This window comes from Schistocerca gregaria, unplaced genomic scaffold (assembly GCF_023897955.1).
Source record: "Schistocerca gregaria isolate iqSchGreg1 unplaced genomic scaffold, iqSchGreg1.2 ptg000286l, whole genome shotgun sequence".
In the NCBI taxonomy this organism is placed as follows: domain Eukaryota; kingdom Metazoa; phylum Arthropoda; class Insecta; order Orthoptera; family Acrididae; genus Schistocerca; species Schistocerca gregaria.
In genome coordinates this window covers 1,386,533-1,411,328 of record NW_026061776.1, presented here as the reverse complement: position 1 = coordinate 1,411,328, position 24,796 = coordinate 1,386,533, and the positions used below count along the sequence as shown (strand labels likewise).

At 38.1% G+C, this 24,796-nt stretch overlaps 1 protein-coding gene across 1 annotated transcript in view; it reads left to right on the top strand.

Moving 5' to 3' along the window:
* The first annotated feature begins 3,526 nt into the window (after positions 1 to 3,526).
* Positions 3,527 to 24,796, top strand: part of LOC126305236 (polyhomeotic-proximal chromatin protein) — a 57,598-nt gene continuing 36,328 nt past the window's right edge. Inside the window, exons 1-2 of the mRNA XM_049992026.1 lie at positions 3,527 to 4,475; positions 4,578 to 4,782. Coding sequence (XP_049847983.1) covers positions 3,579 to 4,475; positions 4,578 to 4,782 — 1,102 coding nt within the window. The 5' untranslated portion in view covers positions 3,527 to 3,578. The remainder of the gene's footprint in view (positions 4,476 to 4,577; positions 4,783 to 24,796) is intronic.

Here is a 24,796-nt window from a genome sequence, read left to right as displayed (position 1 = left end):
TCAGGAAATGAACTTGCTGACAGGCTTGCCAAACAGGCTACACGGAAACCACTTCTGAAGATCGGCATCCCCGCAACTGACCTGCGTTCGTTATTAATCCGCAAGGTTTTTCAAGCTTTGGGAGACGGAATGGCAAAATCTCAGTACCTCACGACAAACTGCGAGCCATTAAGGGGACCACGAATTGGGGAGGTCCGTGATGAGGGCCTCTCGCAAGGACTCTGTGGTTCTCTGCCGGCTCCGCATTGGCCATGCCTCCTGCGCCTTGAAGACCCATCTCAGTGTCACTGCGGCCCCCGGTTGGCAGTGGCCCATATTCTTCTGCTCTGTCCTCCTCTGTCTGCCCTGCGACTTCATCTTCATTTGCTGGACTCGTTATCATTGAGTTTAGCAGACAACGCCGCATCGGCTGATTTGGTTTTACGTTTAATCCGTGAGGGTGGGTTTTATCATTCAATCTGAGTTTTAGTGCATGTCCTTTGTCCCTCTGTATCCTCCACCGTAGTGCTTTGAGGGTGGAGGTTTTGTGTTGCAGGGTGGCTGGCTTTTACTTTTTATTTTCGTGGTCTGCTAGCCATTGTAATCTGCTTCCTTGTTTTACTCTCTTCGGTTTTTTGCATATATCTGTTATTTTCTTGTCCTCTTTTGTTCCTTTTAGTGTTCGTTGCCTTTCCTTCATTCTAGTGGTCTTTCTTTCCGATTTGTGTTATATGTCTCATCTGTTTTATTCTCACATTGGTGGCATTGTTTTATTATGAACAAGGGACCGATGACCACGTAGTTTGGTCCATCACCCCTCTTTTAAACCAGCCAACCCCTATGACCAGTGTCTCCTCCGGGTCTTCAACCGTATTCGGCTCAAAGCCATTCCCCCCGCCACCTCGCCCCACGCCCCTTAATGGGGGGGGGGGGAGGAGTTTTGTGGAACCTATTCTTAAGTCTGGCAAGGATCTGTCGTCCCTTGTTAGTGGCCCATCAATCTGACTATTGTTCCCTGTGAGTTACTTGAATGGATTATGGCTTGTCGGCTGAGCTGGATCCTCGAATCTTTTTGACCTTTTATCGCCTTACTAGTGCGGCGTTTGGGAGGAACAGTCTGCAGTCAGTTGTCTGCTTCGATTGGAAACTGCAGTTTGGCGGGCCTTCTCCCAGGGCCATCATGTTGTGCCACTTTTTTTTTTTATCTATGTAAGGCGTACGACACAGCTTGGTGCTATCGCATTCTACTTTCGCTGCAGGAGTGGGGTCTTTGGGGCCCCCTCCCTATTTTTATTCGCCAGTTCCTGTCCCACCAGTCGTTCAGAGTTCGGGTTCTCACGATTCTCAGCTCTCTGCAGACTCAGGAGAATGTTGTACCACAGGGTTCTGTATAACATGTCCTTCATTTTCTCATCACTATTAATTGGCTAGTGATCTCCAAAGGACCGCTGGTCAACCCTGCTCTGTATATGGATGATTTCTGTATTTGTCCTAGCTCCCACTCGATGGCTTCTACAGAATGACAGCTCCAGGGAGTCATCCAGCACACTTCCACATGGACACTCTCACATTGTTTTCAATTTCCTTCCTGTAAGTCAAGGGTGGTGCATTTCTGTCCCATACTACATTCTATCCTGATCTGCAGCTCTACCTCGACGCCCAACACCTGACTGTGGTCCCCCAGTTCTGTTTCTTGGGTCCTCCTCTTGACAACGAGCTTAACTGGTTGCCCCGTATCTGCCTTCTGAAGGTCGGCTCTTTGCATAAACTCTGTGTACTTCACTTCCTTGCCCACACCTCTTGGGATGTGGATTGTTCGACCCTTCTCTGCCTTTATCGGACATTGGTTCTGTCTCGGCTGGACTATAGTTGTCAAGTTGATGAATCGGCTGGCCATTACATGCTACTCCTCTTGGACCTGTTTCATTATCATAGTATCCGTTTAGCCACTGATGCATTTCACACCAGCTGTGTCGACAGTCTTATGGTTTGCACTGGGATCCATCCCCTTTCGGTTCGTTAGTTCCAGCTCTTAATTTCCTATGCCATCACTGTCCACTCTTCCCCTGGTCACCTTGTGAAGTTGTTTTTGCTGCTTCAGAATGTCGCCATTCTGCTCCCCTGGGATGGATTTACCGGTTGCGCTCCCCCTCACTTTCGACACCGCGATTTGTATTCCCCTCATTGTTCTCCTCCCCTCGTTCTCTCCTGGCCACCGCCCTTGGTTAGTTCCTCAGTCCTAGATTCAAATGGGTCTCTTTCCAGGTTCCAAAAGCCACCGTCATCCCAGTGGTGTTAGTTGATTGTTCCGCCAACTCTTCGGGAGTTTCAGGGTGCCATTGTTTTTTATGATGGCTCTCAATGCACTGATCATGTCGGGTATGCCTTCACATCGCCTGTTGGCACAGAACACCACCTCTTGGCTGCCACGTGTGGGGTGATTTCTGCGGAATTGATGCCCATCTGTTGGGCTCTCTACTTTGTTAAACGGTCTTCGCTCACCCAAATACTGTTATGTACGAACTCAGTGTTTTTCCTGCCACCCCTTTGTCTCTGCCACACACGACCTTGAATTTCGAGCTGGAAATGGAGTCTTGGTTAGTGTTAACGTTGGTTATGGAGGCCTTGGCCATCCCTCCATACCTGATGGATCTCTCCTCCCCCCCCCCCCCCCCTTTTACCTTACGTTTTGTCTGGCCTTTTGTGCCATTCTGTTTCCGCTTTTTTTTGGTCCTCTTTCCCTGAGGCTGTCCTCATTTCAGTTCTTCTGTTCAATTCTAAGGGTTTCACGGTTTTGTCGTTTGTCATATATACTACTCCGATTTTGCAGCAGGTTTTCTCTTCTGTAATGTCGAAATAAAACAATTCTTTCAACATCTTTCTCGCGATTAGTTTCCCAGGAACGGAAATGTGTGTAATCTGTCTCTTCCCCCCCCCTCCCCCGTAATGACACACTTGTGGTTTGGGACAGCTCAAAGCTTTAAAGCAATTGCTGTATTACTCTGACTGGTTATTACGTCGTCGCTGCCATAATTTATTTCTGATAACGTTTCTATGAATGTTAAACCAACATGACCGGGTTGTCATTCGTATTTATGAAGATTTTACCAAAGAGAATGAGCAACAGCACCCAGATATTACTACGCCGGGCCTTCTGTTTGATAGCTTAGGGGACGTAGTTACAGTCACATAGATTGCAGAAAAATAACTAAGGGTAGATCGTGAGCTACAGGTAGGCCGTGACTTACTGAACAGGTAGTTCCTACGAATGCTATGTGTAAATTTTAGATTTTTCTTTGGTCTCAAATTTCACTGGACGCAGTTTTCATGTGTCTTGTCACTGCAGTCGAGAATAAAAGAGGAAGAAAAATGGTATCTTGCACCACGGTCAATCACCTGAAAATATACATTTGTACTTGCGTCAGCCTCCTCTCTGCAACTTGGGTACGACAACCCATAGTTCCAGCTGTGTAGTCTGAAGTGCCTTACTCCATTGCAGTAAGGATTCTTTTCATACAATCTGATTTGTTTTACTTTTTTGTTTTCAGGAAAAACTGTCCATTGGCGAGAAGAAATAAAGTTCTTCTCACTCGTCCGAAATGACCGAGATAAAAAACAAAGAAAGAATTTTGGAAGCGATTGACCAACTCCGACGTCGTAAAGCGAGACCTGATATTGACAGAATCTGTAATTTTGTGTTCAGAAGATTTGGAGTGGACTGTAAAGACACACTAGCCGATTTGCAGCGGCTAGTAGAGGCTGAAGTTGTCATAAAAGTAGAATACAAAGGAAACACGAGTTACAGAAATGCAGCAAAATGGTCGAAGTATGCAATGTACAAACACAGAGAACTGCGTAACAGCACGGGATCTACGGAAATCCACAACATTCTGAGTCGAGCATTCGCGTCCTTGCTGGTGGAGGACCCAGATTACCTGGACATCGGTGTGCCCAGGACAGAACTGGAAAGGTTTATGCTACAAGACGATCCTCTGACGGATTTGACGGAAATAGAACTGATTCTGACGAAGGAAACCAGCTCGGGATTTCTGGTCAAGCTGAAGAACGGGAATTACTCCCTCGCGGATCATCCCGTGCCACCGAGTACTAGCCCGAAGAGTACTTCCCCCGTGAACAATACCTCCATCACCGTCCAGGCCAAAGGTACACAGCAGAGCATTAGCGTAAATGCTGCCGAGAAGCCGCCAAAATTGAAAACGAGCAGCCCTCATAAGGAGAAGAAAGCAAAGATAGAGGCACTGCCGCCTCCTGCGATCACAACTACTACAGTTACTACCTCGTCGCCAGTGGCCACTACGACCACCTCGACGGTAACTGCACCGACGACAGCAAGCATGGCGAAAACACCGACGAAAAGTGCACCGAAAACTCCTCAAAAAGCAGCCGCTGCGAGTGCACAGGCGTCCGGGAGCGGCAAATCGGCTGAGCTCGGCGCCATCAATGTCGGCGGCTACAGAGTCGGAGTACGGAGAAAGGTGCGTTCAAGTGAACATTTCCGTTCGCAAAATTTGGATTATAAGTGAAAGCCTTTGATTTGCTTGCAACCATTTTAAGTAAATTTAGTCACTTTGTTTCAGACGGCGAAAAAGGTGTTCGATCCTTCGGACAATTACACGCCGACACGGAAACGTGGTCGTCCGGCTGGAAGTGGTAATAGCAGCAAAAAGGAAGTGCAGCAGACAGGCGGAGTATGTTGTCTCTGCAACAGCAGCAGTAAAGACACCAGCACTCGCAAGGCTGCTACCGAGAAATTACTCCAGTGCAGGGACTGCTCAAACAGAGGTTAGTGGACGGATCATTTATTAACATACAGGGCTGTGTTGCATATGCTTCCGATTTTTCCTGGTACCTGGGGGCGAGTAACTTGGTTCAAAAAGTCTCTCCCATTTTACTACTGTGAAATATTACCGAAATTCTACCAAGACTGCTAAAAGCAAAAAAAGCAATTCCCAGTGTGGTTCGAAATGTTGGACGATCAAGACGCTGCTGCTGTGGTAACCGCTTTATTTGTTGCAAGCAGAAGAAAAAAGATAAAAAATTGGTCCAAGAAGTGTCAAAAATTCACTCACAAATACCTGAGAGGGATTTAACGAGATAAATTGTTACTAGAGCTTTTTATACATTGATGTTGGAACATTTGATACGTCACTGCCAAAGGTTTTCCCCTATAAATAATAATTAAAAAAACACTACAAAGAGAAGTAATTGCAACAAGTCTGCACTAATCTGCTATGATATCTTGCTACTGCCAATTCTTTCGAAGACGCGATGTTCCCAAGTGCAATTTCACATCCAACTATTGGGGCCAGTTATACTTTGCATTTATTTAAAATTAAACAATAGGACCCATAAAATTGGAAATTATATGGGCAACTGAGTGTCTTAATTTTCCGGATTTTTTATCATTTTTGACATTTCATTATGCTTGGAATGATTCGTACAATTCGATACACTTTAACGTGAATCATCCTCCTTGTTTTGAACCAATCTTACTAAATAATCACAGTTGCGAACGCAGAAGAAGAGAGGTTGTTCTTAAAGGAAGTACGTGAGCAACTGGCAAAGATATTGTCAATATTGCGCGCAGACGGCCCAATATTTCTCAGGTAACACTATATGATTTTAAAGATTTTCATCTCATTAATATTACTGTAAAATCTCTCAACATAGCTCGTACGTATTCAGTGTTATTGCACACAAGGGCATGTTGAGCACTAACATACCCCGTCTAGGGCCCAAATTAGTATGTGCATTAGTGTGTACGGGAAATGTGTTAGTTGTTTAAACGTGCGGCCGAAAACTTTATGACATCATTCCGGTGAGTAGGAAATACACTCCCCTACAGCTCACCGCTCCAGCACTCGTCGTGCTACCACAACACGGACCTCCGTTAGTGAGATCCTATGAGGATGACGCTGTCGCCACAACTGCTGGACTTCTGCTGATGTTGCACGAATTGGTTTCCAAACTGCTGTGCGGATTGTCGAAGCATTGGTCATTGGGCCAACCTCTTTCAGCTTCGTAAATTAGGCGGCCATTTATGCATGTGACTAACTTTTGAACGGCTGCAGAATTCACATCTGCTCCAACACTCAACTTTCAGTGAGGGGGACAGGGGATTGTAGAATCCCTTCAGCGAGTAGAATGAGCTATGCGCCGCCACATAGGATCAAGCTGTTTATATGAGTACATATTATCCGTTTATTGTGGGTACTTCAACCATAGATCTATTAAATGAGTGTAGCAGTTATCCACTCAGGACAGGGATGGCGAACCTTTGTGCATCTACGTGCGGTTTTTTCCAAAGAAATGTTACATACGGCTATGGTGTGGTATCAAGCAAATCGTAGAACAAAATTTTGAGACGGTACATTACTCTTCTTTCCTGCCTTTATTATGTGCATGTTTAGACTTATGTTAATGCATGAATATATGCGTATTTTAACATTTGATAGTGCATAGAAATTGGGGCTCTACTGACAAATGAAAAAAATACTGAATACTATCGTATTAACACACTTTATCTACAATCACAAATAGACCTTTTATAATGCAATCATAATACAAACATTTTTAGTTTGTTTTGTTGTTGTTGTTGTTGTTGTTGTTGTTGTCTTCAGTCCTGAGACTGGTTTGATGCAGCTCTCCATGCTACTCTATCTTGTGCAAGCTTCTTCATCTCCCAGTACCTACTACAACCTACATCCTTCTGAATCTGCTTAGTGTAGTCATCTCTTGGTCTCCCTCTACGATTTCTACCCTCCACGCTGCCCTCCAATACTAAATTGGTGATCCCTTGATGCCTCAGAACATGTCCTACCAACCGATCCCTTCTTCTGGTCAAGTTGTGCCACAAGCTTCTCCCCAGTCCTATTCAATACTTCCTCATTAGTTACGTGATCTACCCATCTAATCTTCAGCATTCTTCTGTAGCACCACATTTCGAAAGCTTCTATTCTCTTCTTGTCCAAACTATTTATCGTCCACGTTTCACTTACATACATGGCTACGCTCCATACAAATACTTTCAGAAATGACTTCCTGACACTTAAATCTAGTTTTTTTAGTTTATCGAAATCAAAAAATCGTGATTTTTGTTGTTGCAAATTAGATGCCAAATAATTTATATTAGGTGCATACTCTGTAATTGTTATCAGAATGCAAGCTGAACTCGACACCTGACACCCGATTTTTAACAAGTCATTAACGTTATACTTTACAGAAAATGACTCGTATTCTTAGAAACAGAAAATATTGTCAAGATAGCAAACGCCAGTTTCTTCAGACAACCATCTGTCTGGAATTCCACATGTCCACGATTTTAATGTCTGTATTTTTGCTCATATTGCCTGACAATCTTTCTAATTCGTTTACTTCCAATTCTTTTCTTGTTTCGAGAAATTCTTGAGCCCATATTAACTAGACTGGAAATCAATTAGCTGCATTTCAATTTCAAACCAATTAAATTTAGACAGGTTCAGTTTATCCAATGAAGTCACATCTAGATACATTATAGATTTTAGTGTTTCCGCCAACTCTTTGAACTGAGAAAACATCGATGAAAATTCTTCTATTGAAGAGTGTCTTACAGAGGAAAATTCTTTGGTAACTTTTTCTTTGCCAAGCTTTCCGTGTAAATCAAAATCGCTGGTCAATTTTTGTGCAAATTTGGGAAACAACATCAATAAGCTGTTGGACACTGAGCTGACTTCACCCAATAACACTTCGAACTTTCTTTTATTAGAAGCTTGCGACGATACATGTTCACTTTGTCTACGGCCGTTATATTATCAAGGGAAACGAAACCACCTTTGGGGCACACAAGGCTTTGTTGATCTATAATGCAACAGAATTAAAGAAGAGGATGTTCACTGTGTGCTTCGAATAAACTAATAACCTATTTTTTCTCACCATATTGAACCCAATATCAGTCGTTGTCTAAACAGTTTTGTTAAATTCTATTTCTACTTCAGTAAGTGAATTTCTAATGTTCTTACAAATATCTGCGCACTTAGTAATTGCTGGAAACTTTTTATTTGATGTTACTTACAACACAATATCGAGAAAACGCAGCTAAACGGGCAAATTTTGTTACATCTGTATTTTCGTCAAGACAGCGAATATAAGACGACGACTTGATGTCATGTTTTTTTGTTCTTTTACATTTTCTGCCTGGTTTACGATTCTGTCGTTTATTGTGTTTCTAGATAAAGAAATATCTTCTACGCACTCAATTACCTTACCTTTATTTTCAAAATCTTCAAAAAATGACCGGGCACATGCTAACCAAGTTTTCTTCAAAAATTCTTCGTCGCCATAAGGTTTATCACGGTAGGCAATGGTATTTTCAGCAGAGAAACTTGGGGCGCTGACATGACTATCCTTAGTACTGTACTTACTTATAGATGTCGACTGTGTATTCCTGTCCGTAATAGCTCATGCAGTGAATTCCTTTTGCTGTAGTTGGCGTTTTAGACAGAGATTTGTTTCATAGTGCCGTTTTGCAGACAATGTTTTACATACCGCTGTCTCGGTTCATAAATCACACTGATATTTTCTTCAAACATCTCAATTTTCTCAGTCCACCAAGTTTAAAATCCTCTGTTACACGTAGCTTTAACTTCTGCCAAACTAGTCATGATGAATCAAACAAATTTAAAATAGTACCATGTGAAATTGCAGCAGACGACGTAAGCGTGGCAATAAACAAAAATAGACATGTGACCACTGTTTAGGCAGTAAGGTACTGGTCGGTAGAGGTCGGGAGTCGTTACTGGAACAGCTGCCAACCTATGCAATCTAAAAGTGGATGATGATGCATTAGTATTAATGCATTATTATTAATGCACGATGTACTCAAGTAGATTGTGATTCACAGTTAGTGAAAATGACCTATGATCTGTCATCTACAACACTGGAACGATAGCCCGTTCGCGATGAACTTCGCTACTATTACTTCAAATGCAGTCGAATAAATTATTTCGTTTAGGTAAGCCTATCTACATTCCCCATTATCGCCGTGACCACATTATTTGGTTGCGTACCACTAACGACATGCGTGTCACAGCTTCACCATCCGTGACATATATTGCTTTTTCTTTGTTTTACAACTAGTGTCCACTTTTTAAACCATTAACCAATGTTAAGCTTACAAAAAATCACACTGTGCTACTGCTACGAAATGGAACATACTGATGTGTAAGTAAATTAATGGAAAAATGGTTACCTAGAGACAGGTGTCAAACATATGGCAGTGTGTTTTGTTTCCAGTCGCTTTGGTTTACAGATTTCCCTATTGTTGTTTTGACAGTTGTTATACAGAAGTTCGAAAATGTGCAAGGATTACATTATCTCCAAAGAAAGACTTAATAAAATAAAATTTCTATGATGTACGAAACCGGAAATTCTAAAATGTAGAAATTTCACTATGTATAAACAAATTATAAATAATACTACATGTCAGTTTGGAAACTACGTATGAAATTCACTACTTTTGTTTTCATTAACTGTAAACAGAGTGCCAGTAAAATTGTCGAGATAACTTCTGTTTCATAGGTCAGTTTGGTGGAGTAGTGGTTGATTTTTTTTAAATGACTAAAGATTTCGATTTCTTCTACATTGTTCATTTTCTTCCCGTCGCATGGAGGTAGTCAGTGTTTCGGAACGTATTTCGATTGTGATTAGTTTCATTAGATTCTCTGTTTTTAAGTCCAACCTGAAAATAACTTCAATTTTTTTATATACTCCAGAATTTTATATATAACTGATTATTTAATGGTTCTATTCTAAGGATGATGTGTTGTATGATACTTTAAATTTTGTTTTCGGTGCAAAACCCTATTTTGATTGTAGTTGATTTAAAATTTTCACTATATTGCTTCATACATTGCTATAATATGAGAGTAATGCGAAACTAGTCTTTCCTTTAGTTGTTTTTCTATCCAGAGTAATGTAATTGGTGGCAGACTTAAAATTTTAATTACTCATTCCACATTTCTTTTATCATTCGAAGATAAAAATCTTTTAATTTGATTAAATTTTCAAGAATTGCTAATTTTTTACTAATCTCGTCTTCAAACTGACAATTTATCATTTTCCAGAGCACTGCATGAAAGTGTACTTTCTATGGATTGCTGGGTGTCACGATCCCTTACTGTTTGTCTCCGTAGTTGTTGGTTTACAAAAAATTGGGAATTTGTGCATTAAATATTTTTATTAGAGCATCCAAAATGTTAATACAGTTATTTGGAATTCACTGGCGAGTTGGGTCTTCTCACTATAGTACTTGTGACTGCATATTAGCATTGTCCATTACTGCACCATTCAGCTTTCATCATTCAGCCTAAGATGTTGTGTGAACTACTTTCTCGGCTATATGTTTAGATTGCTCAATTTTTTTTCTCTAATACCGCTAATGAATATGTTGGCTAAGGTTCACCCATGCTATTCCCCATTGCTAAATTGCTAAGCTGTGTGTATATACACACAATATTCTGAAAACTAAAGTAGTTTTAAGAAATAGTAAGTTAAAAAAGTTGAATAAGCTGACATATTTCAGCTGGACAGACTGTCGTTTGTAATTATCTTATTTTCAATATCTACAGTTTCTTCATTGGAAACATGACAATATAATATCAAAAGAGACCAGTTTACTGTTGTTATGAATACTAGTATTTTTGATTTGGTCAGTTAAATCTTGCTTATTTTTTATAGTGTATTTCTTCTCATATCATCTTTGAGTAAATAAGAGTTTTTACATAAAAAGTATGAGGGGCTGTCGATACTCCCAGCAATAGGTCATATGGATATGACCCTTTCATGAATCTTTGTGCATGTAGCATTAACGCTTTGCATTTTTTATTCTATCTGTGAAGAGGAAATGGCATTTTTTTGGGTGTTCCTGATTTATCCATAAAATTTGTGTGTGGGATCACATTCCAGCATATTTATATTGCTTTTTTCAAAAAAATTCGTAGATGTTATTTTTGTACTGATTAGTTTGTATTGTAACTAGTATTGCCTTTGTGAACTTTAATACGTCTTGCATCATGTGCTTTTAATTTATTGTTAATGCGTCAAAGTGTACAATGGACAGTGTATTTGTAATTTACACCCTGATAGCTAGGGTCATTTATATTCTCAATTTGCTAAGGGAACTTTTTTAAATTTTCGTATTTCCCTATTTCGTAGATCTTAGTAATTTCATTTTTATGAGCTCTTTCTTCTTTGGATACACAAATACATGTATAAATAGATTTCTGAAACTGTTAGATCACCCTCATTTCTGTTCTTTGTCAACATTATATTATTGCTCATTTCCCACACTGTCTATAAACTTTTAAAATATCAAGAACTGTTAGATTTGTAAACCAAAGTGTCTGGGAACACACAATGCAAATTTGCTGCAATTTTTGTACTATGGCAACTTTTTCTAGTTAAACACTGGATAACGACTTAAAAAGTTGAAACTAGTTGTGAAACGAAGAAAATATCAGTAATCCGAGTGGGAAAATGCCACATTCATTTGACTATACCGTTCCTTCAGCACCCAACTGATGTGCTGATGCAGCACTATGTGTCGTTTGTCTGCTTTTGAAATTCACTACTACCTCTGGTGTATGTTGACCAAGTATGGCAGATCAAGTATGTTTTCAAACGCTGAAGTGACAGTGGTTAAGACGCTGGGTTCCCATTCGGGAAGATGGGCGTTCAAATACTCGTCTTGTAACAAGACTTTTGTTTCTGTAGTTTCTCTAAATCATTTGAGACACATGCTGGGTTGGTTCCTTTAAAAGAGACATGGTCAATTTTTTCTCCACCCTCCCCCAGTATGAACCTGTTCACTAGGTAAAGACCATCTTCGACTGGATGCTCAAAACTTCGTTTTATGTTCGCCCTGTAGAATGCTCGTTTAATGTTGGCCCATTAGGCTAAAGTGAACAGGGTGGCAGGGGACATTTTGGCCAGAAATTTGCTAACAACCTAATCTGGCTTCACTGTTACAGCAGACACAATTGTGCAAGTCAGATTTCACTGACAACAGCGTCAGTACTTCATTATCTCCATGGTCAGTCCAGGAATCATGACATCCTGACACATGCCAAAGTCAGGAAGAGGGGAGTGGGATACACTGTTGCAATTTGCATGAACCACTCCCACCCCAAGTACCCCCGCTCTGCAACCAAATAGCGTAAAAGTATGTGAATTGCGGAAATTTTGTCCATTGTTTGCATTACTGACCTCAAAAACTCGTTTAAGCACTGGCTCACCGGTCACATTGGTAACTTTGATTTGAAGCTGTACGTAATTTGCAATAGAATATTAGCTGTACTGAAAAATCGAGTGTGTTTCGATCATTGTACCACACCAATGGATGGCTCCACTGTTCAAATTGTCCTTAGTTCGTTGTATCATGGGAAAGTAGTGTTCACTGTTTCCAACAGACTGCTCTATAGAGCAGAGTCGCAAGCTAAGATATTGCAGCATTCTCAAGTATCTGCAAAAGACTTCGGCACCGCTAATACTGTGATATTTACGTTGCATTTTGAGGTCAACTCATGGCAGGAAAAAAAAGCTATAGGGCTCAAATCAATCTGTGAAGTCACAGTACTGCATAAATATGCCTTCAGCAAAAAAGTAACTGCATGTTCGCAAATTTCTATAAAGTATGCACCCGAATGATAGATTTATATGTCTAATAAGCTGACATTTGGAAAAGACGCTGAAACTAGGAAGCTGGAAGCGAGACCACCTACAATAAATCAGACCTTAAGGCAGATATCGATAGTTGACAATATGGCGGCAATCGTCGGGGACAACAAATCAGCGTTCTTGCAGTTTCGTAACGTGGTTTTACAGAGATTATTAGCTGAAACACTAGTTATTACCTGTTATTTATGTTACATGCTGTGAATGTCGTCACAAGTGCTACGGTAGTATGTATTTTCTAGATTCTCTAGTAATTCGTCATAATTCAAAGTGTGAACTGTTCTTGCGATGGGTCGTAGCTGTTGTGTACCAGGATGTAAATCCAATTATGGAAGCCGCACAATATTTCAACATTTAAGTTTCCCAAAGAGGAACAAATGGAGTAAACTAATTCGGAGATAATTTTGAAGTGAGCGATGAAACTGTGGTATGCATTAAGCATTTTGACCCTAAGTTTTAGTTGAATGAAGACATTTTTCCTCTGGGATATAGTGAACACATACATGTACCACGTCCGAAGCTCGTGGTCTAGTGACTAGCGTTGCTTCCGTTGGGTCACGGGATCCCGGGTTCGATTCACGTCTGGGTTGGAGATTTTCTCTGCCTGGGGACTGGGTGTTTGTGTTGACCTCATCATTTCACCATCATTCGTGACAGTGGTTACATTGGATTGTGAAAAAACTGGACTGTGTAAAAATTGGGACTTTGTACGGGCGGTGATGACCGCGCAGTTTAGCGCCCAACAAACCAATCATCATCATGTGTGTACCACGAAAAATACCAAGCTAACAAATGATGCAATTTCGACTATCATTCTTAATCGACCTTTGTATCACACAGTTCTGGTCCTAAGGAAAGGAAGAATCCTGAAGAATGTGTTAACAGCTTGTGGATGGTGATGGATGTAGTTTCAGTAGTTGGTGTGAAAATGACAATATACCTGACATTCAGCATTTTAAAAGCGAAGTGCAGAAAAGGAATGTTTATCCATTTGTTTGTGTAATTGATGACAAAGTGTCTTTTATTAAATTAAAGGACGATTCAGTCAGTGGAGTTGCCATTAGTTAGTGTGCTTAAAAGTATCAAGTTCCTTGGTAGTAAGTGGTTCACTAAAATGTTTGCCTACAGAAGCCTTGAAATGGATATTACAGTCTGGGGAGCAAGAGGACTTGAAATGCGACAAATCGACGAAATTTAAATGTGACAAATAAAAGAAATTTGACAATCTGGTTAGTCACCTAAATGGTTTCACAGATAGCTCTGTTGGTATTATTGACAAGGTTATAATTTTAGTCAGTGTTGTCAAACAACCACTGAAAGCTGGTAGTGATTTTATTGATATAGCCCCTAAAATAGAATTTGTTTCCGAGCAATTACAACTTGCAGGTACAAAGCAAATTATTCTCCTGAGCTTTTGATATGAGCAGCAACCATTTGCTTTTCATTTCCTGGTGCCTACTACCAATTGAGAAAAACAAATGTGTTAACATTATCTCAGCCTGCCTATTTAAGGCGGTTTCTGTGTAAAATGGGTCCAAATAAACCATGTATTGGTCTATCACAGATTTTTTGAGGGGGGGAAAAATAAATTTCTTCATGTAAATGGCATGATAATTTCAGTGATGCTAGATGAAGTTTGTTAACTCAAAATTCTCTTATAAGGCAGGAAAGACACTTAGTGTTGCTGAGAATACTTCAGATACTACAAGAGCAGGTACAATGCAGGTTTCCATGGCATCATCTTTATATTCTGATTATAAAGAAGTAATAGGTCTTTTTCTTGTAAAAATGTTAATTCTGATATACTACTGAAAATGACAATTGACATACTATAGATAATGCATGAGCTTGGATATAATATATATATATATATATATATATATATATATATATATATATATATATATATATATATATATGATGTATTTTTGGTAACAGATAGTCATAATACTAATAGGAAAATGTATCAGCTCCTATGTGGTGGCACTTTATAGCCATATATTACAACTCCAATTGCTCCATCCAAATAACTCTTTCTTCTGTTTGACAGTGTGCACTTGCTTAAGTGTATCAGAAATTAAAAAAATTGAATCATTCATAATGACAAATATTGAGGAAACATTTGCTTTCATTAATGTCTTTCTACACAGTGATGAAGGGAATGTTGCATGTGAATATGTCAGTGAAGCAAATTTTTTAGATTTGAGGAACCTGTTTCATTCTGAGAAAAATAAACTGTTGAAACATGCACCAAAGCTAGTGAGAAAGGCAGTGAATCCAACTTCTGTCGAGACTCAGAATGTTACCATTGTTCTCAGTGTTTTTGATTCTAAAAATGTTGCTGCACTAGAAATTTTGAAAAGTCATGGGATTGAGATGGCTTTGGTGGCACTATTCAGTTTTTAAAATTAATCATTAAATGACCAGTTTCTAATATGTAGCATCTCATGAAAGGCAAATACACATCAAATGATAATGCTAGCCCAAACACTGACTCCAAACTTCTGTTTCTTGAAAATTTGAAAACATATGTCTATATGTGGCACGCATTGCACATTCCAGGAAAACTAACTAATGAAACATATACTGCTTTCTCTCACACACTTGCAACAACAGTTCAATTGTGCAGATATATTTTTAACAAGTGCATCTGGACTTACATTCTTACAGCAAAATTACACACTGATGCTTTTGCAGCAAGATTTGAAGCTTATAGAAGGCTAAGTGGCTGCACACACACACACACACACACACACACACACACACACACACACACACACACACACACACACACACACGTGTGTGTGTGTGTGTGTGTGTGTGTGTGTGTGTGTGTGTGTGTGTGTGTGTTTCAGTCAAGCAAATCTTGGAATCCGAGAGGAAACTCAAAGTAATAAGTCTACTAAAGCTCAGATATATGAAACATGGTGAAGTTACTTTAAATGGTTTTGCAGCAAAAGTAAATTACATCCTAAAACACCAAACACGTGAATATTTATATAAATTAGAACCTGTTCTAGAGGAACCAGCAAATATTCCGATGATGGATGAATATTTGAAAGTGTTGGTTTCTGTGGCTAACTACACTAGCAAAACAGAACTTAAAAGCTGAGAAAAGGTTGAAAATGTTCAGATTGTGAAGAAATGTTACAAAGGACGAAATTTCGTTGCAGTGTGAAACCAAAGAACTCCTTTCCTATTTCGACCAACTGAATCGTATGCGATCAAAATGTCCTATTATGATTTCCTCATCTTGTAATATGTATAAAATTTTTCATGTACTGATTAGCAGCACATATGAATCACAATTTCTCAAACTTGAGAATCAGAGAGATGCAGTACTTGCCTTAGGAACCGGATTGTGTGAAAAGGCCATAAGTAACCTCAGTGATGTGTGCAAATGCGGCGTTCCTTTTAAGACAATAATCAACGAAAGTATTAAAGTACTTTCCAATATTTTTATTAATAATTATACAAAACTCTTAATGAAAAGTGTTTCAAAGGAAATTGCTCGAACACTCGTAAAACAAAAAAGAGGAACTCATGCAGACATTGCAGCAAAATAACAAAACGCAAAGTGGAAAAGCTGAGCAGCAAATAAATCCAACGGATACTCAAAATCAAACCACTTCTAACGAATTACATAATGACAGTGGCTAGATTTAACTGCATGTTGTTTAATAAAATTTTTAGCTTTAGCTGCACCCTTCACTTATTATTGCTATGTAGCTTCTGTTTTGCACATTATTATTAGTGTCCAAATATGCAATTTGCATGTGTTGTGTAGTAGTCTGTTTGGATTTGATTTTGAATTGCATCTCCAAATTTTACTTCGTCATAATTTGTGACTTTAATACAACTTTTTGAGTTTGAAAATAGAAAAATACACAATAATGCTTTCTTACCCAATTTAGAACCTATTTTTTCCATTTATGAAGTTCGTAAATAATTCGTATTAGGGTACCGCTGAAGTACTTGGCCTAAGACTACCGCGATCTTGGTTTCTGTGTTGTCTGATTTATTGTAGGTGATTGTGGGTAATCCCTGTAGTTGCGCAAAGCCACTGTGCCAGGGTGACGTAGTGGTTAGGAAACTGGAGAAACCCCAGGTTTGGTATAAATTTTCGTTCGTCACTTCAGTCTGCATATATGCATCAACATGTGTTGAGTCGTTTTATCTATTTTCTGAATTATAGACTCTGACGTTGTCTTTGGAAATTTCACAGCTCTCACTGTTACTTCGGTTGCGTTTTTACGTTACAAGCTGTCCATGTCCATCTACATTTGAAGTGATATTTTATTAATAAAAATACCGTATACCTTCCTTCCCTAATACGACAGTTCTGTTGTGCATGTGTGTGTGGTGGTGTAGTTAGTTACAGGATTTTATTTTCACGAGCTATAGTTTCCAGAAATGCATCTGCAAAGACTGAATATACACTTTACTTATTTAGATACTGCTGCAAAGTCAACATCGCACTTTTCGCAGTGCTAACGTATTTTTAGAATATTTTGAGCAATTTTTCTAGGGAATAACGTGATGCATTATCATTTCCCCTCGTAAAATGGGACATGATAACAATTTAAAGGCGAAAATATTTAATTTCGGGGTGTGTTGTGACCAGCATCGAGAGTAGGCCTAATTACTTAAATTCAGTCTTGTCAATTGCCCACTTAGGGCAGTATTTTTCAGCAAACATGTATTTTTCTGCAATTGTAGGCCCGTTCGGGTTAGTTTCACATCGAATTATTAGGCCTAGATTCTGAAATGTCGACTGTTGTTAGATGTTGAATCTATCATTGGAAGTGCATACTTCAGAGACCTGAATACTAATTTGGCAAATATATGTGTACGTGGACATTTACCTTTACATTTTTTACATTGAAGATGTATTTCTGCAATATTGTGAGATCACTTTGATTAGAGTTCTACAGCGTTTCTTTTTTCATGTATTAGCATGAAGTGCATCTTTCGCCTTGTCGAAGTATTTTGCAGATATTATATTGCAACATCTTAACCGTGGAAAGTAATTTACGACTCCGTTGCGTTTTTTACTGCAGAACCATCTGTTGGCAACAGCAATAACTTATTTACTACTGGTACAACCAATGAACTTTTAGTTGACCAGTACGTTGAAGAAGTCTTCTTAATTGGATAAGCCTGTCTATGTAACTCAGTACTCAGATTCAGAGTAGGCTTTTCCTGCTGTGTCCTATGGCAGATATGTGGCTGATAGTTTCCCATCCACTCAACTTCTTGTGGAACACGTGTGTATGTGATCCCACCACTGGGCTCTAGAGGGAAAAAAAAGGGTAGAGGCGATTTCAAAATGAGGTAGAGACACGACTAAGGCGTGAAAAATGAGTAACGGATTTAACTTTTCTTACTGGCATAAAACCATTTAAAGAACAGTCAAAATTCGTGTATTTGACAATAAACTTTGCAGAAACGTAACATTCAAAAGACGTCTTCCATCACCGCAGTTCGCTCGATGTGCACAGGTTGTAATTTATTAACAAAATACCAGAGTAACTTCAACAATTTCAGTACCTGCATAGTGCAAAAATTGAAATTATTTAGTAGTGTTTTTCCCGTTGCACGAGTTATTGTATCCTGGAAAATGCAGCTGAAGGTAAGTGATTTAAGATTTTGCCTTACCAAAGGACATCTATGAAGGTGTGCTGGTAGTAAAGCCTCCGAATTTTTTTAATCTCTCCTTAATATCGATCGATATCGTGCATATTATGGAGACAACTTTCCCACGTCTGCTGCTACAGGCTCCAAATTGTAACATGCAACATAGCGATGTGTAACGAAACTATGTTGGTGCATGAGAAACAGCGTGCTGTAAATTAGTTTTAACCGCAGAAAACGTACCTCCAATTGAGATCTATAGAAGAGCGAAAACTGTGTACGGTGGTGATTGTATCAAAGGGGCATGGTAGGTTGTTTGTGTCCTTACTGAATGAGTCGGTGATACTAACCTCAACATGTGACAGAGTTTGGAGTGTTTCCAAAACTTAAAGATCGAGGATTTCACTTTGACAGTGATGAAGCTATGCAAGCAGAGGTGAGATTGAGGCTCCATCATCGAAGTTAACCAGTCTACATAAATGGTATCACCAAACTGGTCTCTCATTGGGAGAAATGTGTTTGTTGCCAGTGACTGTTGAAAAATGGATGTGTAGAGATGAAGAACGAAGATGTAGACTGTTAATAAAGTTTGTTTTATATAAAAAGCTTTGAGTTTCACACAAAAAATCCGAATGCATTACTTTCCAGCACGCGCTCGTTTTTTAGCGCCATGGATATATTGTGGTGGTATTGTCATGTTTCTGTCTAAAATTTTCCAAGTTGCATAGAGACAGATTTTCAATCATCTGCGTTCTGCTAAACTCGTCTTTGAAGTAATTTAAAGTGACAAATTGAGTACTGATCTGCATCCTGCTGTGACTCGGTGTCTGACACGAAAGTATATCTTCATTTAGAAACAAGTTTCGCTGTCTACTCAAATTTTTGTTTCTGCTTTCGATTTTGTTTCTTATCACAGCCTTCTACAATCACATTTACTGAGTTGTAAGCTCCTCGATAAAGAGTATCAGTGTTTCATTTTGAACAATATCTGCCTACTTGGAAATAGACTTGTAGTTTGATCGATATCGTTCAGAGTATTAGACTAAGTACATTTCTGCCTTAGAGTTCCTTGTACAGGTCAGCTTACTTGATTGGCAGTTTCAGGATTTCTTAATCTATACTACTATTTAAAGACATACCGCTTAATGTTACCTAAAATTTCGAAAACTGCTTGACTAATATACTTCAAATTTCTACAAGGTACTCTTATAAACATTCAGATGGAGATGGGTACATATTTTTAATATATACGGTATATACATTTATATTTACTACATAAATGAGAAACGTAGTTAGCAAAAATCTCGATAATTTAAGTAATGTACTTCAAATTTTTACACGACACACTAATAAATCTTTGGATGGACATAGGCTACAACTTTTTGAAATATGTGGTGTACTAATACATATTTATAATTTACTCTATTACACCATGCCAAGTCGATGTTGTAAATTTGTTGCTAAAAATCTCAAATGGTTTATGGCCGATTTGCACCATATTTTTACATGAGATTTAAAAAATACATTTGGTTGGACATGGGCTATATATGTTTTTACTGTATATAATATATATCAGGACATAGTTAGCAAAATACACAAAAGTTCTTACCAACTTTTAATTTTTAGTCGATACTCTAATTAAACATTTAGAAGGATATAGGCAGTATATCTTTTCAAACTACAAAACACAGGCTCTGTTAAAACCATCTGCAACAAAATATGCTATGCTCTGAAAATCTGCGGTTTCGCTCGATTTCTCAGATAGAGTTTTAACTGTGATAACAACGCTTTTAAACCACTAGAAAAATTGATTCTGCCATATATTTTTCCAACTGGCATGTAACTTTCAACAAATTATATACACCCACTATATCCTGTGTATGGCTTATCACGTTCTGATTAGAATAGTACCCCAGAATCTGTATCGTGCGAAACTTTGAAATCCTCCCCTTGTGCGGAATGAACCTAAGTGTAATACTGTCATTGAAGCCTCACAGGTCTAGCAACTGGAGAAATACGTCATACCCTTTATACTATTTAACCCAACCAGTTTACCAACTTACTGTAAGGAACTTCAATTCCCAAGGAGTTTTCGATGGCTATAACAATAAACAAGAATCAAGGTGGGCAAGAGGGGAGGAAATGGACATGGAGGGAGGGAGGGGAGAGAGAGAGAGAGAGAGAGAGAGAGAGAGAGAGAGAGAGAGATGGAGAGAAAGAGATGGAGCTTCCTTCTTTCAGCGTACTACATTCCGTGATAGAAAGTCGGATGGAGTATTGTATGATAGAAATAACTTTAAAAAAATCGTACATTATTATGGCCAGACATCGTTTAATAATGGTGATGTTCAGACTGTTTAAAGCAATCATCCAAAAAGGAATTGGTCTGCTCTCAAAATAATTCCCTGGTAAGTGATCATAAATTCACAGAAACGTTAAGTAGTCCGTTTATCCTTTCATCACAACACAATTTTAAACATGAAGCCTAAAATCAGTGGACAGTGACTTTGTTCACGTTAATAGTTCATGTTGATGCTGACGATAAATGCGCGTAGTGGCAATTAAAACTTCAAAATGGAAGCAATATGTCTATTAAATTAGGAACTCTCCCACACATCCCTTTCTGAAACCAATAAAAACATAAATTATGTGTAAAAGTTTATACATCTGATATTTCTGTTGCAATCATAGAGCGGTGTCCTCACCCACTTATTCTTGTAATTTTTGAAATATATCGTGTATCACAGATTATTTGAATTTTGCTGAGATTAAAAATATCATTTCGTTATTTACCTACCTGAGGACCACGGTAAACATACAACCATTATGACGTTTGTTGCACTGTTGTTTAAATAAAATTTGTTAAGAGTTGGTTTTGCACTGCAGTCCTCACACCTTTTGCCACCAGTTGGTTACTCGTCCCGGAAAAGTCCAAATGTTCCTCTGGCTGTTTCGTCTCTTCAGGTTGTCTCGCCATTCCCGTCACATCTTTTTCGACGTTAATGTGCCAGCAGGGTATTCTTGTTTCCGCTTTCGAGTCAGATTTGAGAGATGCGTTTCGTGCGTTTGCAGTTATTCATTGTTCGTATGTGGCCGTAAAAAGGGAACTCTGCATCTGTGTAGTGTGTGCGTGTTTTCTTTTATATGCTCGAACATTTTCTAGTTTCGATTTCTAGATGTGGATGCCGATACTGACAGATTTGTAAAGATGAATTTTGTTGTTAATGTTTCGTGTAGTTTGCAAAGCTACTTTACATTTTTCTTGCTCTTCATCTAACCCATTGGCTGTCATACATTTTCAGACTTACTTATAATTGTTAACACGTGTAATCGTTCCGTATCTGATGTTTAATTGCTTTGTATCGTACTTGATGTCCGACATTAATTTTTTCAAAATATATTTGCAAACCACTGTTCTCCTACTAGTGTTAGTGCATTAATTTGTTCTGTTACTGTTTGAAACGGCGTGAGGTATACACAAGGAACTGTCCGTTGGAGTTGACTAACAAGGGTTGCTCTTATCCGTAGTACTTTCTCATCAAATCCTATTCCTCTCAGTATGTTAATTAGCACAGGACGCTCAGTGGAGTCATTTGCCTTTTCAAAATCTACCTGTTAAATACTGAACCTTAAAAGGTATTCTGTTTTATTGTAGATCAGCTTTTTAGCAATCTTCACAATATTTTGCATTGTTAGTCTGTTTGCACAAAATTCCTCGCAATTAGTAACTTGAAAATAGTCCTTTTCCACATCTAAAAATCTGTCCTCAGCAGCTGTCTGCTTTTCATCCTTCAATGGATTTGGTACAACAGTATTGATGAATGTCATCTTGCGATCTCAGTTAAACGTTTAGTCCAACAAATCTCTTGTTTTTATATTTGATAAAATGGTAAGTTCTATAAATGTCATAGTTGCTTAGACACCTCTCGAGTGGACTGAGAGCTTGACCATTTTCCCCTCAGAGTTATGTCTTTTTTTTAATGTGTTTATAAATAACTTAAAGATGCATATTTTGGTAGCCCTAGAAATTTTTGTAATATTAAGATACCTGTCAGGACATACTTTTGATTTCACAGTTATCATAGTTTATCTCATTGCACTGAAATTTACGCACATGTAAATCTTCACTCACACTTGTTTGTTTGCGTAATATAATATGGTGGAAATTTCGTGTAACATTGTTTCCAAACAGTTGAGATGAAGAGGTGTTCTGTACTACTGGTTTACATGTAATTTAACCTGTCACATACATAACTGTCACGAATGTGATTATTTGAAATCACTTATGCTTGACATCGTATTTTTATACTATTTTGTTGCAAATATTCGAGAGGGAATGCATGTAGGAATAAACATATTTATGCATTTATTGTAGTTACTATAAACGTAACATTTGAAGAAATTAATCGATACACTATCTAGCTTGTCATGCATAATTTTTGCTCCTGGCCTTTTGTGGAGTTTCTGTAAACCACAAAAGGTCAGGAGAAAAAAATTTTGATCAGAATGACAAGCTAAATGGTAATCGATGTTCTCTAAGCGCCTTACTTGTATATAACAACTATAATAAATCCATAAATACTTTATTTATTCATTTCTCTCGCATATCCGCAAGGAAACAGTAAAAAAAGTAAAATGTGGAGCGTAATTCTTGATTTAAATAATTGCTGTAATTACCAGGTTTGTTACCTTTGAAAAGCCAAAATAGAAATACTTCAAATAAAAGGTTGCACTTAATATTTCAAATCGGCAGTTCTTACTAACATTTGTCACTTTTTTCCTCAAACCAAATATTAAACTGCAAATACTATACTTCAAACTTAAAATATTTAAAAGTTAAGAGTATTTACCATATGCATTGTTCGATTCTACTCATGTACGGACACAGGACAATCATAGAAAAGTGCGGACGATCCCTACAAAATTGGGACATGCTGCTACCCTAATTATTACTGATACCGGTTAAAAATAAGTTCCATCTAAGTAATGAATCTATTAAAATAGAACACTTGTGACTTCGTATCAGATACCGTCGCGTATGTTATTTTGCAAATGATGTCCGTGTGTGCGTGCGTGCATGCATTCAGTAAAGGAGGCACAATACATGTAAGTAGATATACTGGAAGTATTATTTCCTAAAATTAGCATCTAAACAATAGAAAGACAATTGCTGGACAAAATTTTTAGTAACACACACACACACACACACACAAAATACTAATGTAAAAAGTAGCACTTGAAAAGGGAAATATTTTCCTGGAACGCGCCGTATTACGCATGAAACTCATGAAGGGCGAAGTGTTTTATTATTTTAATCATTAATGACTTACTTGGAGGCTTCTGAAAATCATCAGTTGAACTTCGACTAATTGCTGTTAGAACGCCATCGTTGATCATTCAGTGTCCTAAAAACAAAGTTAACAACTTACCCAATATTGAAATTTTATTTTTTGTAAGATAGGTTAGTTATCTGTGTGGATCACTTTTTGTATGTCTAGGATCCAACTGGTGCTCTAATGATGGACAGTGGACTGGTACAAAAGCCATTTGTAACGAAATGTTTAATTTTGATCCTAAAAATGGCGTTTCCTTTTTACTTATTGGATAGATTTATATTTTTATGGGATTCCGAATTCTCATAGTTTGCCACAAAAAGTTCAAAGGCTTTTTTGAAGCCAACAGAGACAGTGCATGAATTTCTTGATCATATCATACTTCATGGTACAAATGCGTAATCCTCATAAGATTTGTTTCTCATGGAGTATATTTTCAGTAAGTATTGTAAGTTTTGATGATAGGATATAGATTATTTTGTATGCAGTGCATACCAGTGAGATACTTCTGTAGTACGTGCGTCTGACTGGACCACATTTTATTTATGAATCAGATTGATGAGAACTTCTTGTCAGTCTTAAAAGTATTTTCTCCTGGTTTCATGTTTTACGTATTAGTTAATGTAGAGTTCATATAAATGGGAAGTTCTTAATTGTGCCAGTTTCAACGTTATGAAGTGAAAGCATATAGTCTTAAGTTTCACTTCATGATTGGGTGGACCTTCTGCTAAGGGATCTGCAGTTTGGTAATGAGTTCGTTGTCGTGAAATATTGGTATATTTGGTCACTAAATAATTTATTAACCCACTTAATTGAGAAAGTTGATAGGAGAGGGTATCAGTAATTGCTAAATTCTTTCATTGCTCAGGTATTGTAAAACTGAAAATGTTCTAGACAGCAGAGTCCTTCATTGGTAGTAATGTTATTCTAATACAAAATTCGGATTTCAGTAACTTTAATTAATTGTGAATGATATTTTCTTATTCACTCGTCATATTTTACAAACATTAATTAATAAAATAGTGCAGTTTATTTTTTATGATTCATCAAAGTCAGATGACCACTAAGTACAATGATTCGTCTCCCAGGAAAAAAAAATCTTTGTGCGAAGGTGTACTGTA